The 17,070-nt window shown below is 38.6% G+C and overlaps 1 protein-coding gene and 2 long non-coding RNA genes across 7 annotated transcripts; all 3 read right to left on the bottom strand.

Moving 5' to 3' along the window:
- Positions 1–482: 482 nt before the first annotated feature.
- LOC119076563 (zinc finger matrin-type protein CG9776) lies at positions 483–9,390 on the bottom strand. 5 transcript variants are annotated; one of them, XM_037183348.1, is made up of 12 exons: positions 9,076–9,390; positions 8,546–9,007; positions 8,355–8,480; positions 8,040–8,230; positions 5,368–5,642; positions 3,083–3,189; positions 2,934–3,019; positions 2,699–2,866; positions 2,236–2,632; positions 1,465–2,151; positions 1,169–1,396; positions 483–1,105 (listed from the first exon to the last, which is right to left on the bottom strand). In XM_037183348.1, the coding sequence occupies exons 1-12, from the start codon at positions 9,158–9,160 to the stop codon at positions 615–617; spliced, it is 3,303 nt and encodes a 1,100-aa protein (XP_037039243.1). In that variant the 5' UTR covers positions 9,161–9,390; the 3' UTR covers positions 483–614. The 5 variants fall into 5 exon arrangements, with proteins under 5 accessions (XP_037039243.1, XP_037039242.1, XP_037039241.1 ...); XM_037183347.1 differs by having other exon boundaries at positions 1,465–2,632; positions 2,934–2,954; positions 2,988–3,019; XM_037183346.1 differs by having other exon boundaries at positions 1,465–2,632.
- A 2,867-nt stretch (positions 9,391–12,257) lies between these two features.
- On the bottom strand, positions 12,258–12,736 carry LOC119076550. The gene is made up of 2 exons (XR_005087642.1): positions 12,582–12,736; positions 12,258–12,521 (listed from the first exon to the last, which is right to left on the bottom strand). It is a non-coding gene; the product is annotated as an uncharacterized LOC119076550 (long non-coding RNA).
- An 893-nt stretch (positions 12,737–13,629) lies between these two features.
- LOC119076549 lies at positions 13,630–14,106 on the bottom strand. The gene is made up of 2 exons (XR_005087641.1): positions 13,952–14,106; positions 13,630–13,892 (listed from the first exon to the last, which is right to left on the bottom strand). It is a non-coding gene; the product is annotated as an uncharacterized LOC119076549 (long non-coding RNA).
- Positions 14,107–17,070: the final 2,964 nt, after the last annotated feature.

The following is a 17,070-nucleotide window of genomic DNA, read 5'->3' as shown; positions in this document are numbered from 1 at the left end:
TCCTGCGTCTTGCAGTCAAAACTTAATCATTTTTCAGCGAATCTGTCAAACTTGTCGTTTTTGTTTTCGTTAAGATTTTCTGTTGACAAAATCTGACGTTCCCTAATATCATGGTTTCTGTGCACAAAATGTTGTTGTGTAAAAAACTGATTTTTTGTGTACAGAAGTCATTTTTGGTGTAAAAAAATGTAATCGCTGGAATGTATATACCACATTATGGCTGTCTTGGCACTTAAGAACAAAAATCGTTGTACAAATATTGTTCACTTCGGATGGTGCACTCAGGCTTTCGGACTGACATGCATTTGTAATTCTTACGATTTTTCATGCAAAAAGGGTCTAAGAAGCACGAATGAGCTTGTATCGATAGACTCTACGATTAATTACCACTTCACTCTTCACACATTTGAAATAAGGCAAAGACAATGGATTCAAGGATACAACAGACAACATCATCAATTAAAGAGCCAAATGAGAGTCGATTGATTGCAGCAAAATAATTTTTAATTAAACAAATTTTCCATTCCATTCCACATACGCCGGTTTACATTCCTACTATCAATAATCAAGTGTGTAATCAAATTGAACCCGATGCTAGCAAGAAACACTGAAAACTAAATGCACTGCGCTGCCAAATCGGACGCATCAATACCCAGCATCGCTAAGTCATCCATGAGCGCGGAATCTTCCAGTTTTTTCGCAGCAACAATTGGATCCTCATCCACCATATCAATCGTTTTCGAAACTTCCACATGAGGTGGTGGCGGTGGCGGAATAGCTAATGGCATCGGATCCGGTATGTCGACATCTTCGGCAAAAGACAAATCTGCGTCGGTTTTCAGACCGGTTAGTGGGAACGATGACTGATACAAGTCGATCGTATGCTGCGATTGTTCGTCGACAATTTGCATTGGAATAATTTGCTGATCTGCTTCGATGTTCGGTTCGGGCAGATTGATTTTATCGGTTTCCGGATCTGGAATGGTTTTCTGATCGAAAATAATGCTGAGTGCGTCTTGGAAATCTTGCGGCAATGGTCCTTTGCGTGGCAGTGGAGCATCGCTGATTGTTTTTCGTACCAGGTCTGCGTCAGCTTCATCAATGCCTGATGAGAAATGCGACATGAGTTTTTGTGTAAGCGGAGCGAACTATTTCGTGTTTAACAAACCTGGAGGTAGAACAGGCTCATTTTTGTCAACGGTTGATGGTGGCGGAGGAACCATTGGTGGTGGTGGAGGAGCAGGGCCCATTAGTGAAACGAATTGCATTGGATCTGGCATGAGATCATCATAATCTTCCATGGGCATTTGTTGAACACTGCCCTCGTAGTAATTTGCATGGTAATTCGGATTCGCCACAGATTCTGTAGTGGTTTCCGTTTTCTTTACTTCCTCTTCTGTAAAATCGCGAGAAAACTGTGAAAATCAATCCCCAGAAAATTAAATAAAACAAAACTTTTCTTACCGTTAGTCTGCCTCTTGAAGACCGGCATTCGTCCGATGAACGGCAACTTCTTATTGGAATTTGGATTTTTCAAAACAATGACGGTTTTCTTATTATCCGTTCTGCTTGAACTTGCATTCTTCGGCTCGTCTTGATCTCTCTTCTTCTCTCCCTTCTTTCTATCCAATTTCTCTATCTCCTTTTCGGGAACGCGTGGTCTAAACTCTGGATAGCGAACGATTGGCTTTTCAACACGACCACCACGAGATCGCGAACGTGACCTAGACCATCGTCGGCCCCATCTCCCAGTACTTCTTGATCGGCTACGGAATCGTCCGCGACTACGGGAACGACTTCTTCTTCGCTCACGGCTCCTGCTTCGTCGGCGATCACGACTGCGACTTCGCTTACTTCGACTTTGGCTTCTACTGCGACTTCTTCGTCTGCGATTTCTTTCTTTCGGTTCCTTGCTACGTTCTTTACTTCGTTTGCGGCCGTTAACTTCACGTTCCTTCGAGTTGGCTTTCAATCGACCTTTCAACTGCTCCAGCAACTTTTTCTCATCCTCAGTGATGATGGGTTCGGGATTATTCCATTGCGAAATCATTAAATCGTCACGACGATTATCATTCTCACCGTTCGTACTGATTGTCGGTGGCGGTGGTGCCGGTTCGGTTAATTGAGCTTGCTGTACAACTGTCCACTTGCCACCGCTTTCTTCCAATTTCTTCTCGGTCTGCTGTTTGAGCAAATTGCGCATCGCAACCCGAATCGAATGTGATGTGTCTTCGCGACTTTTCTCACCTGGTGTGTTCGCTTCACTGTCGGACGAATCGGAGCTGGACGACGACGACGATGATTGACGGCGTTTCTTCGATCGTTTCTTCTTCTTTTTATCCTTTTTCTCGTCCGACTTCTTTTTCTTCTTCTTCTTCTTACCTTCATCCAGGTCAAGCTTATGCGTCGTTGGAATTTGCAATTGCAACGGGATACCTTCGATGACTTCTTGTTCCATTGTAAGATTTGGTGGTGGAACTGGCATTGGAATCGGTACAATTGGTGCTTGTTGCTGTTGTAGACCTGGTCGATCAGCAATCGCTAGAGGCGTTTTCTGGCGAACCTCCTCGTAGGCTTTATGTCTTTCGCCCATCCAATCGACCTCGAAATGGGGATTCGAATTGGTGTAATTCTGGTGAGAACAAGATACATTTTGGTTAAACGTTGCGCTGGAAGAAATAGGCAAAATGAGATTTACATTGTAGTTGTTTGCGTGACTTTGTGATTTAAGGTGCAGCGAGGCGCAATGTAAATCACCCATCCAAATCGAGCAAATGGTACAGTACCATCCAGTTGTTGGAACGAAAAATTGCAAACCACGTATCGGTGTGCGTTTAGTTGGCGCGTCCGGGTAATTTGGCATTTCCTGAAAGCAAATTAATTTAACGAATTTAGTAAGTTGTCGAACGGTCGTCGATTACACATTAACTTACATCGTTAACCTGCTTATCATGCCACGGTGGTTCGATAATCTTTTGCGAGTCTTGATGCTCTTTGCTGTGCAAATGAATTAGAAAATCTGGGGAAAAAATGCAGTTCGGTCAGTAAGGTGAAGTCTTTTAAGTTTGTCCTAGGAAGTTACCTTTTGCCGTTTTAGGGAATATGTTACACTGTTTGCACCAATGCATCTGTGGATCGTAGTGCACGTAGTTGATCTTCTGCGCACATTTGTATTTGTCGTCTACAGACCTGTTTGATTTGATGAAAATAATTTGTCATTGACCAAGGCTTCAACGTGAAGGCTAAACGACTCTAGAGCTTAATTAAAATATAATGCTTCGAACGGTTCGGGTTCGGTCTGACCGGAACCCGAATCTTATTTCAGGTTCTTGAAATAAGACTTCGGGTTCCATTCGAACTTACCTGAACCTGAAATTTTCGATCCGAACCGGATCCGAACAAGAATTGGTTCGATCCGAACCAGTACTTTCAACTTCAGGTTAGACCCGAACTTGACCTGAAAACTGGAAATTCGAGTTCGGGAAGCCCGCAATTTTTCGTGAAGATTTGTGATTTCTGGTGTAAAATGGTAGGGCAGGCGTTCCACTAAATTTTGCCTTGTCCGAAATTCGGACATTTCATAAAAATTTCGGACATTTTCTGCAAAAATTTCGGACATTTTTTTTCTAATTTTCACTAAAGTTACGCATTAGAAAAAGTCTGTAAGTCATTTAAGTATTCCACCAACAAATTCTAAGGCCTCATATAAAGTGAGAGATGAGATTTTTTTAAAAGTATACTTTGACATGACCTGTAGCTGTACAGATCATAAACCTGAATAGAGGGCTTGAAACCTTCACGAAAAGATAGTGTTAAAGATGTAGGTTAACTAATGCATGTCGCGGAAGAATAATATCTGACATGTTTCTGAGGTAAGGGTTTGTAATAGATCCCATATAAATTTCGTCAAACAAACGAAAATCTAGATTTGGTATTTTAGTATAAAAATTCAGAAAACAGAAATCCAGATCTTCATTTGTCAAACGAAATTCTTGTGAATTCAACTACAAACCACAATTCCCGAATCAGAAACATGTCGTCTTTCAACCTTGCGAGACTGTATGTTTAAATAAAACCAGGTTGAATACGGGTCAGGCTTCTTTCCGTTTCTCAAATTTTGGACAAATGCTGAGAAATACATTTTCCTCGCATAGAATAATTTCCTTAAATATGTGGTTTTTAGTCAATAAACTTCCTTCGTCGACCTACATCATTTGCATGTAATTCATCGAAGGATGGAAGAAATAATGTGGCTGTCTTTTAGAGCTACATCTATTTTCTAACATATTCATTCGCTGCGCTCACTCGTTAAATTATTATCTTAATATTGATTTATTGATTTTCACTCGAAGGAAGAATTGTAACATTATGCCCGAGTACCATAATCAGAAAAACAGGATTTTTTTTTGAGGAAATGCTTTTTTGAATGAAAACCAGGTCTAGAAAATTAGCTGAATTAGCTGAGTTAGTTATCGTGTTCCATAGGAAAAGAAACAATGAGCATATCGGTTTTTCGAGAACTAATCCCAGACCATTGAGCTGATAACGCCCATTTAAAAACGTGACCTGAGGAATTCAGTTCTCCTTCGAACAAAACGTTTTTGAAAATCGATTTAGATTTACTTAAGTTAAAAAAATATTACACATTTAACGTCATATTTCCACATAATTTTCAATTATAGTGATCGCGGTACCTATACACATTTTCCGGTATTTTCTGCCATAAAGACCCATATGACTTACAGCCAAGTGAATAAAAATTTAGGGACAAAGTATTGATAGATTGAAAGTTCAATTAAAAATTCTGTGAAGCGCGCCGCAGGCAATTTTTTTGAAAATGAGACTTTTATAAGTTTATATATTTAATTCTGGTCAGGTCTTGAAGAATATTTCGGACATTTCGGACATTTCGGACAATTTCGGACAAATGTGTAAAATTTCGGACATTTCGGACATTTCGGACAAGTGGGACGCCTGTGGTAGGGGCTACCCGAATCCGACCTGATACAACTTGAAAATCTCAGGTTGATGTTAGTTCGAGTCAAATCCGAAAGCAACATTTCAGGTTCGGTTCAGATTCGGGTCGTGTTCGGGTTGAGCCCAAAATGGAAAATTTTATGATCAGGTTAAAAGTTCAGGTCAAACCTGAAATCTTAGTTTAGGCTCAGGTCGAAATCCGGTTCCGGTCAACATAAATTGAAGCATGTCAATCCGAACCCGATCCGATCATTTTTTTTTAAATAATCAAAGAACCGTATGACACTTGATTTGAAAGTCATTTACCCCTCGCATCAAAAATTGGAAACGTCTAAACAAATTGATTCCCCCTCATGGGAATTTAAATTGAAAAAAGATTCTACTACTCACATCGCGTTGATATCGTCGTCATTACGCAGCTCAGCCACTTTCAAATCGTTTCCCTTCTTCTTCCTCAAACTCTCCAATGCCTTGTTCTTCAGCCGTTCCGGGGAACTGTCGTCATCCGAAGTGTCATTCGATTTCTTTTTCTTGTCCTTTTTCGATTTGACCGGTGTCGGTGGTGGTGGTGGCGACGGCGTTGGCGATGTGTCCTCGGTACCAATGATATTTGTCAGCACCTCGATGACATTTTCGATGGACGTGATCTTATTGTCGATTTGTAACTAAATGAAAAATAGACGAATGAACGATCACATATACAGACGGATCAAACCAAAAATTGATTTTTTTTTGGTTTAAATGAAATTTAAACTTGCATGACGAATCTCACATTTTCTTCTTACATTCTCAGAGCCGACAAACCCCAATTTTATTGCAATAATTGTTTATGCGTGTGGAATTATTCAGTAACTTTTATCAGCCGTGTGCTCAAAAACATTTATCAGTCGGGTGATGCCAAAGGGTATTTCCGTTACATAAACTTATTTTTGGGATGTGTGTGTTGGTCATTACAAAAAGTACTTAAAAGCTAAATTTGTTTTTGAATTTTTTTTCTTCTGTAAACTCAACGTTGAGATTAACAGCAACGAACGGTACGTATTCCGATCCAATATTGATCGATCGCCATATAACTTTTCGCCGTCCATTTGCTTGCTTAGTTCCAACGTTAAGTGAACAAATTTCTTTTCATTTTCTTTAATCGGCGTACATTTAAAGTTCCTTAATCTAAAATGGCTGATTCAGGGACAGAAGATCTCTCACAGCATTCGATCAACAACACCGAGGTATTTATATCTCTCCGAGAGTTTAGATGATAATCGTCTCTTTATCACGACAGTCTGAGTACTGCCGTCATTACTATCATCACTTCTCTATTTTTATCATAAAACTTCTAAATTCAATTTTAATATTTGTACAATCGACCAAGTGATGCTGCGAAAAAGTTGAAATTTTTTTTTTGTTTCGTTGACAAACAAGAAAGAAAGAAAAATAATATTGCGCATAATGTACGGATGGAGAAGAAACTTAATCCGTTCGAGTCAATGTGCTTATGTAAAATTCGTTCCATTGAAAATGTGGGGAAAATATTTGAAAAAAATCTTCCGGTTTCCGTCAAATGTTCTGCTGATGACTTTTATAGTTATCTGTTCAATGACCCCTGAATATGGAATCATTTTACGAAAGTTCCAATGACCTTAACTGACTATTCATTCGTTTCTAGGAACTCAAACAGCTACCATTAACAGCCGCAACTCTTCGGATTTTTTTTGAGTTGGACTAATCAGATTGTACGTTGTTGAGTCAACCACAACTCGCCACCTAATAAGTGCAAGTTATGAAGCCCTAAACCTATGGGTGGATTTCGGTCCTGATTATAAACTAAAATCTGGGACGTCAGCATCATGATCGTTTTAAGTCAAATGTATTGTTAAGCCGAAAAAACGCAACTCATTGCATGTGAGCCTTGCAGAGCATTCGAAAGCTGAGAACGTCATTTAGACCACATTGTGTGTGTGTGTGACCACATTGGAAAAGTGGAAGATTTCAGTGGTAAACAAAAGAGTGTTCTTCAGAAGCACAGTGACAAATGCTCTGTTATTTTGGCTTAACACGATAGTGTATGAGTGGAACAGCTGGAAAGCAGCTGAAACAAATTCGTGTACTCATGTATCGCCATTTGTGAAGTAAATCGAAATTCTAATCAGATGGGATCTTTGTGTCTTTGTGTGAATTTTTGTGGGCATCGCGAAGATCCCCAGTTCCACATTGAACGGTATAATTCAGAAAATGATGTCGCTACTTGCGGAATGAATGGATCGTTGTCATGAAATTTTTTCTTCAGAATTGGATGTTTTGGAAGGACAAGCACTACGAACTGATACGATAGGTTTGTATCGGAATTTTAAAGGGGATGTCTGGTTACCCTTTTCATTGAATTATAGTCTGACGTTGATGAAATTTTATGGAAAGATAAGAAAATGTTGGTACGAGTGGGTTGAGTGGATGGAACATACAACTGTAAATTTAGAAGTGTCTTTCAGGAAGCACTCCCAAAAAGGATGAATAATCCATCAATGTTACGAAGCTAAATCAGTTCTTAATCCAAGGAATGAACATGATCATTCGTGGTGTTAGTCTTAAATACGTTTAGTTGAAGGAGAAAATGATTGCGGTTGCAAAGAGCGTTGAATCGGAAAAACGAGGAATCGAACAAATGATCGGTAGTAATGATGGAAGTGACTTTAATGAAGAGAAATGAATTGATCTTGCTCCTGATTGGAGCTTAACAGTAATTTCGTGTGTCCACAATTGCGGTCATGTCTTAACTGAACTAAACTGAAAAATGTCTCGCTCGTAAATTTCGAAATTGATCGGAATAAGTCAGAAGCGATTTAGTCCCACGCATTCCTTAAACGACTTCAATTTCTCGTAATTTTACATAAGCAAATTCGACTCAAAAACAAATTGTGAACACGCAGAAAAGTGGTCCATTTAAGTGGCCAGGCACTTTGTCAATACTGCAACACCAGTTAAACGGCAATTTTCCGCGTGTATCGACAGAAAATTTCTTTTTCATCGTTTCCGTGCAATCTAATTTGACGTATGTGATGTTTAGTTACCTGAAGGCGATCATTTTCTTTGATAAAACCTTTCGTTGTTGGGCTGGGCGGCTCGCCACCGGAGGTCAAATCGTCACGTTGCTCTTTGAGTGTATTCAATTCACGTTTTAGAGCGGCTGCACGACGCTTGTAGTCTTCACGTTGCTTACCGAGAGTGGCACGTTGAGTTTTCTTCTCTTTCGCAACGGCAGCTGAAAAGAATTCAATTTTTACAATTGCTCAGAACTCCTACTACGGCGATGGGAGGGTTTGAATTTTCACAACATTGAAATGGGGACTGGCAAAAGAGTTAATAATTCAACAGGCAGTGCTCACCCTCTCTTTTCAGTTTCTCTTCTTCAGTTTCGACGGGCTTTTGGATCGGTGGCGGTATAACCAAAGTTGGTGGAGGAATAGCCATATGAGATGGATGTCCCCAGCCGGATTGTTGAAAGTCATCGCCTGTAATGTCAATTACAAAATTGTTTAAAAAATCCACAGATTGTCGTTGGAATTTCGTAAATCACCTGGCGGAACTGGTTGCATTACACCTGCATTCGGATATGAATTGAATGGAGCCTGAGTCTGCATTGAATAATCGTACGAAGCATACGGTGCTGGTGGTGCGTATGGTTGCGTATAATTGTAGCCATCCGAGTAGATTTGCGGCGGTGGCATATTGAATGGATTTACTGCTTGAATTGGCGGTGGTGACACCGGACCTTTCTTCCGTGGCGACCAATTACGACGACTGCTGCGATACCTATCTCGACTGCCACTCTTTCTACTACGTGGAGGTGATCGTGGACCACGATTCGGTGACCTAGAGCGTCGGCCGCGTAGACGCGGATCTCGTTGCCTTCCACGATTGGACGGACTGATTGATCGGCTTTTACTTCGATGTCTACGGCCTCTGGGAGACTTTGAGCGAGAGTCACGTCGTTTCGACCTTGATGACGATTCTTTGGACGATGAACTGGGCTTTTTGCCTACAAATTTGTTGTTGTTGATGTTGCTCGTAAACGTCAGATCAAAATTGATTGGCGGGTATACTTACTTGACTCACTCGAATTTTCAGTTCCAGGCACTGGCAACACCGAATTATTGCCATCATTTAAACGGCGGTCTGTTGGGACGTCCATGTTGGATAAAGAAAACTCGTTCTGAAATTTGTTCTTTATTTTCTGCTACGAGTCCATACGAATCCAGACGTTTGCACAATTTCGTTTGTACAACGAATCGTCTGTCTAGCGTTTTTCTACCGAAACAAAGTCTATGCTGATGTTATCGTAATATCTTTTGCAAAATTTACAGTGAAAACGAAACCGGCAGCAAAATCAAAAAATCTCAAGTGAAAAACATGTCCGACGAAACGTCATCATAACATTTGTTTTGACACAACACACTAGTACTAGATTTATGGACGCTGAAGTAATATTTTACTCATGAACCTCATGAAATAAAAAAAATGCGCGAACTTGAAAACATTAACGAAGTTTAAAACAAGTATGGCCAAGGATCCAACTTATCCAAAGCTGTACTGTTATGTTGGGAAAATCATCGCCATTTAATTAGATAAGCAAGAACACTCCACTTCTGTTGATTTGACGTATTAAAAAATTCACTACATCACGACGATGTTAATCATAACAAGAGGTGAATTTTTTGTATGACAATCCACAACGGTACTAAAACAGCCTGAGATTTATCCTCAACGTACTCAACAAAATAACATAAAAATAAGTGCGTTTCTATGTCCTTTGGGGCCGACATTAGCAAAGTATGCAAATATGCTAATCCACAAAAACTCAGGGAACCCTACTTTCGGGTGAATATAATTTTTACAATGTTGGAACTAGTTAAATTCACTTTGTTAGGTTGCAACTTTATATACTCAACACAAAAAATTGTATGTAGAACAACACATTTCTGCCAAACGTCACGCAAGCAACAAGTTTTACATTCACCCGAAACTTGGGTTCCGTAAAATTTGTGATATGATGAGAATTTGCATTACCTTCAGTATGTTTATATACTTTGGATATTATACCAATGAATGTACAAACCAGGTATGGTCTGTTCATACAAACCGGAGGACATAGCGATTTCATGTAAAAAAAACTCACCTCTCGCTACATTCGAAGAAAAATAGATTTCGGTTTTTTATACAAATACAATCCAAACGATGTTTTAATCCACATGCGATTTACAAGTTATAATACATATACATACATAAATATCGTAACATTGGTAATACATGTGGAATAAATAGCATTGATTGGATTGTATTGCCAGTTTCTTATTTTTCTTCGACTGTATGTCCTCCGCTACATACAAAGTTTGACATTCGACCATACCTTGTGTTGACGCTCATTGCATTATACCTGTTTTATAATACCTTAAGAGCTCTCACCACTTGGCAATTTTGTAGCCTACATTTGTGCGCAAAAATAATCGTTTTTTGATGATTTCTCTGAGCCAAAATCTTTTCTTAAAAAAGTAAAATCATTAAAGTATGTAAAAATGTGTTACTTTTAAGGGAAAAATTGGTTTGTGGTTGATAACTTATCCCACTTGGAGAAACCTTTGCAAATGTGTAAATTTATGTGTTTTGCAAAGGTTTCTCCAAGTGGGTTAAGTTATCAACCACAAATCAATTTTTCCTTTAAAAGTAACACATTTTTACATACTTTAATGGTTTTACCTTTTTAAGAAAAGATTTTGGCCCAGAGAAATCATCAAAAAACGATTATTTTTACGCACAAATGTAGGCTACAAAATTGCCAAGTGGTGAGCGCTCTTAATTGGGAAACAGAACTTGACGAAGAAAGCGTTGGTTTTCGCATCTGGTGAAGCATTTGCAGAAAATTGACCGTTCACATTTGATGTTCTTGTGCCTAGCACTACCTGGTAAATAAAACATTGATTGATAGTCTTCTTGTCAGCTTCGACTATTCGTAGTCTGTTCGAACTTTTACTTGACCGTGATAGTAAAATACTGGAGCATTGGCTTTAAGATGCGAAACTTCTCAAGAATTTGTGTTTAATTCTTGCCACCAATGATGTACCGAAAAATCTGGTAAAGCCAATGCTCCAGTATTGATTGTTAGGTTTCTTCTAAGGTCATTTCGAAATGTCAAATGTCATCCACAGAAGGCAACTTAACCTCAACTTTCAGGATGACGAAAATTTTAAAAAGAAATTTGTTGACGTTTAGGTTTTGTTCATCTCTGTGGATGAAATCGTTGTCGTTCGTGTTGTCAAAGTTCGGGTTTTCAGTTATTGCGTTTCTATGAGCTTCCTGGTAGTTTTTCGTAGAGGCGACGATCGTATGCCAAGATTTGTGTGCAAACTAAACACAGATAAATTCGTAAAGAGCGTTACTTTTTGAAATATTTTTTAAGAAAACAATTACATAGAAAATTAAACAGTTTTATAACCGAGAATGTTAACAATGTCAAGGAAAATAGAAGAATCGAATTGCTCGAAAAATGTGTTGCTGCATTTGAAGGAATTTATTCCACTTTTGTGAGATTACCTCGGTTAACTATGATTAGTTTGCACATAAAATCCAAGGTTCTGAAAGAACCAGGTTAAGACAACTCTCACGAAGGCGGTGACGCTCAAATTGAGTTCAGCGGCTACGAAGTTTATATGAAAAAGGCAACGTAACAAAAACAAAATTCCGAATTTTCCTAAAAAACATTTTCTTCAAGTTGATTTCACACACAATCTGTACTGAGTGCGTTTATCGATTTCGGTGTCACCCGCCCTCGTGGGTGTCTTAACCTGTTCTTTCAGAACCTTGATAAAATCGTCAAAGTAATCCACTGCACTGTCATCAGTTTCACAAACCATATTGATATTTTTACCAGAATGAAGTTATTTTACCAAAAAATAGAGCGCAAAGAATGAAGTATTGAAGAAAAAAGCATACACACCAACGGATGTTTTCTACTTTGGTAACACTAAGGATCGATTTAAGAAGTTTTCAACTTTCTATAGTGTAAAAGATTAGACGCGTTTTGGTAAAAATAGTGTTCCACCGACGCACTTCAAGCATGAGTGGTTCTCTAAATAGGATACTGAAACTTGAAAGTCTGTCACACAACTGGAAAACAAAATTTTATACAAAATAGTACTCTACTTGGCAGCTGTCGACTATGATCACTTTTCTTGAATACAATAGCACAATCATCAGAAAATAAAAAGATCGACAAACGAAACATGTTATTGTGAGCAAATTTTATTTTTCGTTAAGTTTTAAAATGAATATCCGTTTTTAACAACTGGCTCGAGCAATGCAAGCATTAGCAGCGTTTCTGACGAATCCATCGATGCAGGTACATCGTTCTTCACATGATGGCATGCAAAAGAGCTGTTCGTTCTGGTTTGCGCAAGTGATATCACAGGCTCTATCGGGAGCACAATCGTTCAGACGTTCATTAGCTCCGCAAGCTAATCTGCTCTCAACCTTCAGAGCGTGACAGTGAGCATGGGCAACTGTGAGAAGAGTTTTATACTTATTTGGAAAGTTAAAGTAGGAATGAAAATTTCACTAACCGAATGCAACCGCCAACACGAATAAAATAAAAACTTTGTTCATTTTGTGGGTGAAAAATATGTAGTCGGTTCAATAACACACTATGGTCGAAATGAAATTGTCGTAAGCTTTTTATACGCGGAATGTTATCTTACGTATTGTGATAATCTGAACTTTTTTATTCGCAAGATGTGACGTATGCAAGGACGCACGCTGATTAGATTTATAATAGTTTCCATGTGTGCGCTGCGAAAATTATTCTCATTTTGTTCACTCAAATGCGTTGAGAAAAAGATGGCATGTTCCACTCAATCTAAGAATTGACAATTCAGTAGATAAAATGTTTTCTTTGTCCCAGCTCTTCTTTTTTCACAAGCAAAAGTGGCTCTCTATTTTTTTGCAATTAGTGATCAACTCTGTTGACTGTTCTTCGTGATCTGATCTGCGATCTGTGGGTTTGTTTCTTTCTGATGAAGGGTCGAAATTAGATCCGAAATATAGCAAAGCAAACCGCCTTTTCATTTTCCCATTGCTATCATCCAAGAACAAACATATCTGAGATGTTAATGTTCTATGGAGTCAAAAGTAAGCTGTAACAACGCACTGAAATAGAAAACTGAAACGATCGGATTAGATGGTTTCTGGCATTTTTCTAGCTTTTTTTATTTGAAGATACAGGTCTGTTCCATCGTGCTGTAAAAACGATTTTTGACAAGCTGAAAACGAACGAGAGCGTCCAGAGCCAATACCCTCTCTAGCAAACAAAGTTCTCTTTGATGCTGTCAAAATATTACCTTATTTCTTTGTTTGTAGAATCATACACTCTTGACTAATTTCTACGTTGTATTTTTACCACCTTTAGAGAGGGTATTGACAGACCCATAACCTCAACGCTTTTACGAACATTTCGTCGTAATTTTTTTGTCATGTCTCTGTGGATACCATTTTGACAGCTGAAATAACCTTGGAACGTCGTATTACAATTTTTGGAAAGGATTTTTCGAGTCAGCGTGGCTCCGACTCCATAATAATTTTGAACAGCCAAAAAAATCAGCAAACGGCACATTAATTGCTTGCATTTTTTTTTTTTATTAGATTTAAAAAACATTTCCAATTTTAACAAGAGGCAACGCAAGCATTAGCAGCGTTTCGGAGGAATCCATCGATGCAGGTACATCGTTCTTCACATGCTGGCATGCAAAAGAGCTGTTCGTTCTGGTTTGCGCAAGTTCTATCACATTCTCTATCGCCAGCACAATCATTTAATATTTCATTAGCTCCGCAAGCCAATCGGCTCTCAACCTTCAACGCGTGACAGTGGGCATGAGCAACTGTGAGGAGGCGCTTTTATTTTGCTTGAAAGTTAAATTGGGAATGTAATTTTACTAACCAAATGCAACCGCCAACACGAATAAAATAAAAACTTTGTTCATTTTGCTAGTGAATTAAGTCGATTCAAAATCACACTGTGGTCTCAAAGAAAATGGCGTGAGCTTTTTATAAGCTGAATGTTATCTTGCATTTTGTGATACTGCACCATTTCATCATTCACAGATGATTTGAAGCATATACCATATACCATACAAGGGTACATTGATTAGATATAATTTATTCAACTACACTTGAATTGACTGAAAAGTATTATACTAAGGTACTCTGCGTGATATTCATATGGAAATTGATATTATATGATACGATTCAACGGAGTGTATTCTCACTAGTAATGAATTTTTAAATGTAGGGTAGCAGCACTAGTCTCCGGACATATGTACCAGAATAACATATCTTTAGATTAGAGAGCTTACCTGCCATAAGCTTAACAGCTCTTCCTTTCCAAAAAGGATTTGATCGAGATTACCGCTCAATCAGCGGGTAGAACTACCTTTTTATGCCGGTGTTCATGCACCAACATTACCAAAGGTGAGGCCAGAGCCCATCTCAACCCTTACTGCACTTTCCCCGGGAGCAGTACCCCAGCGCATAAAGCGCAATTGAACTGACAGCCACCACGTTTCAGCCAAGGATAGGCTCTTCAACCATCGCTGGGCCCGATATCGAGAGTTTCTCTGGTTCTCGGGGGGCTTCCAGCTCCCGTGGTACCGATACAAACCCTCGGGTAGGGTACGTGGTTGGTATGACCACTTCGGATGGAATCATGAACTCCCAGCTCCGATCGACTTGCATCAAATTCCGCGGGGTTGCAACGCCCCGAGGGAACTTCGTGGAATGGGCCGGGACTGCTCGGTTTAGAAGCAGAACCGACTTTTCCGTCAGTAATACTGACACCAGTAGTTCCCATTTTGCGGTTGGAGAGCATTTGGCGTTACCCAGGGTGCACGTGTATCAGATACGGACGCGCTCTCCGCTACACCCCAAATATGTACCAGTAGTCGATTGCTTATATTGTTCTTTCATAACAAAATTATCAATGGAAAAACAATATGTATTTGAATACTGGTATATGACCGGTGGCCGACATACCCTATTTTTACCACGTAAATATCCTTAGGGCAAGGTAAATATAGTGAGGAGGTAATGCCATATATAACCAAATCAGATGTGCGGTGGCACGAAAGTTCGATACAAACGCCATCTCATCGTAGTCAACCATTTTAAAAAGAGATGTCATTGGCATCGAACTTATGTGCTAGAACGCGCGTCTGAATGGCATTACCTCCTCACTATATTTACCTTGCCTTAGGGCTCATCGTCACACTCGAAGTACTCAGCCTAGTCGAATCACTAATGACGTACGCGTACGCGCTAACAAACGAAATTTCCTAAAATCAATCGTCCAAGACAGATAAGTAAATAACTAATGTAAGCGTCGTAAACCCGCTTCAAAAGTATAAACTTAAAAGTTTCGTAAACTATTTTGCAAATCTGTTTATAATTTTTGTATTAAGATAAGACAACATTATCGTCTGCTCAATATGTTTGATTGGATTTTCCCCGATAAATGTACTTTATTTATACATATTTGATTCGCCGATTATATAATTTTGAACGCATGCAGCACTCTAAATTTTTGAACAAAGATATTCGAAATAACACACCCACTTTACGGTCATTCTGTGAGTAATCTTGAGGACTTTAAGTTTCAGTACATTTTTAGGTAAATCCAACATTTTTGAAGAGAAAAGAAACTTATAAATGTGTTGACTGAAACCAGTATCAAGGCCAAGGTAACACGCGGTAATATGGACTTTTCACCAGTGGATAGATTGTTTGTAGGATATGGCTGTATTGAAAATTTGCATTTGTTAAATATGATGTAAATTTCACCTTTTTCATATTTAATAACATTGTTTTTTCTTGGAGGAATATGGTAGCGCCACCGCACATTTCAACCAGTGAGTTACCAACATCTGTTATTATATCTCTGATTTTAGCATCTCGTAGACCATCTTCAAGGACGGTTGAAATGCTATCCACGTCAAGAAATGCCATATACATTAAAAAAAAAAGTTCATACAAATGAATGAACGAAGAAACTAAAGTGAGGTTACGTCTGAAAGTACCGTAACCCGAAGTTGATCTATACACGTGTACACGACGTGCACTGATCTTCACAACGTAGTTAAATAAATGATGATAAATCTATGAAGTTAAATGAAACATTGAAATGAATTGAATAAACTAGGTTATTCACATCAACAACAACTTTATTAAGTCCTGACATATTTAGAACTCAGAATAGTGAATTGAACATTCTTTTGGTTGGTAATTCCGAATAGTTTAAGTCGGCATATTACATCAATGGACAAAGCGTTAATCTGAGACCGATCATTGTGCGTTACACGTAGTGGGTTCGATGGTACTCCTGCATATGTTCTATCAGATAGTCAGGGCAGCTATTTTTACACATTAAAAAAATCGTTGGATTTATTATCGGTATTTGATTGATCCGACTTTTGACAATTGACGAAGGCTGTGATTGTTAAAATCGTCAAAATCTAATAATTTTTTAATCGAAGCAGATTGCTGAATTTATTATCTGTAAGCTGTACCACTTTATCTCACCAAAAACCAGAAATTAATTCCAAATCAACAATTCATTTCAAGTAAGTTACAGATAATTTCACACGTCTTAAAATTTCATTTGTCTGGACTGATGTGACGCATACAAAACATAAATACAACGTATATATGCAAAATTACTGCGCACTTATCTTATTTTCGCTATAATTCGCTAATTACTTATTTTGTGTCCTCTTTTTCTGCAGTCGATCAGTCAGTCATTTGAAGCATTCAATGGTAATTTCTATTTTTGCTTCATTGTTTGCAAAGAAGGCAGAAATCTTATTTTAAAACGTTTGAACAATATTATCTCGCTTGTCTTATCATTTTCATGTAAATTGTAAACTTTTCAGTCCAATCGAGTGCTTTCTTTTTATAAACTCAACACTAGCGATATCTGGACTCGGCGCGTCATTAAAAATCACGATTTCATTCGCGTGCGGTTTTTCCAATCGTGAAGGATGTAATCGTTTGAAGGTTCACAAAATT

This window comes from Bradysia coprophila, unplaced genomic scaffold (genome assembly GCF_014529535.1).
Source record: "Bradysia coprophila strain Holo2 unplaced genomic scaffold, BU_Bcop_v1 contig_232, whole genome shotgun sequence".
Classification (NCBI taxonomy): domain Eukaryota; kingdom Metazoa; phylum Arthropoda; class Insecta; order Diptera; family Sciaridae; genus Bradysia; species Bradysia coprophila.
Note: the sequence above shows the minus strand (reverse complement) of the source record. Positions and strands in the feature narration are given on the sequence as shown.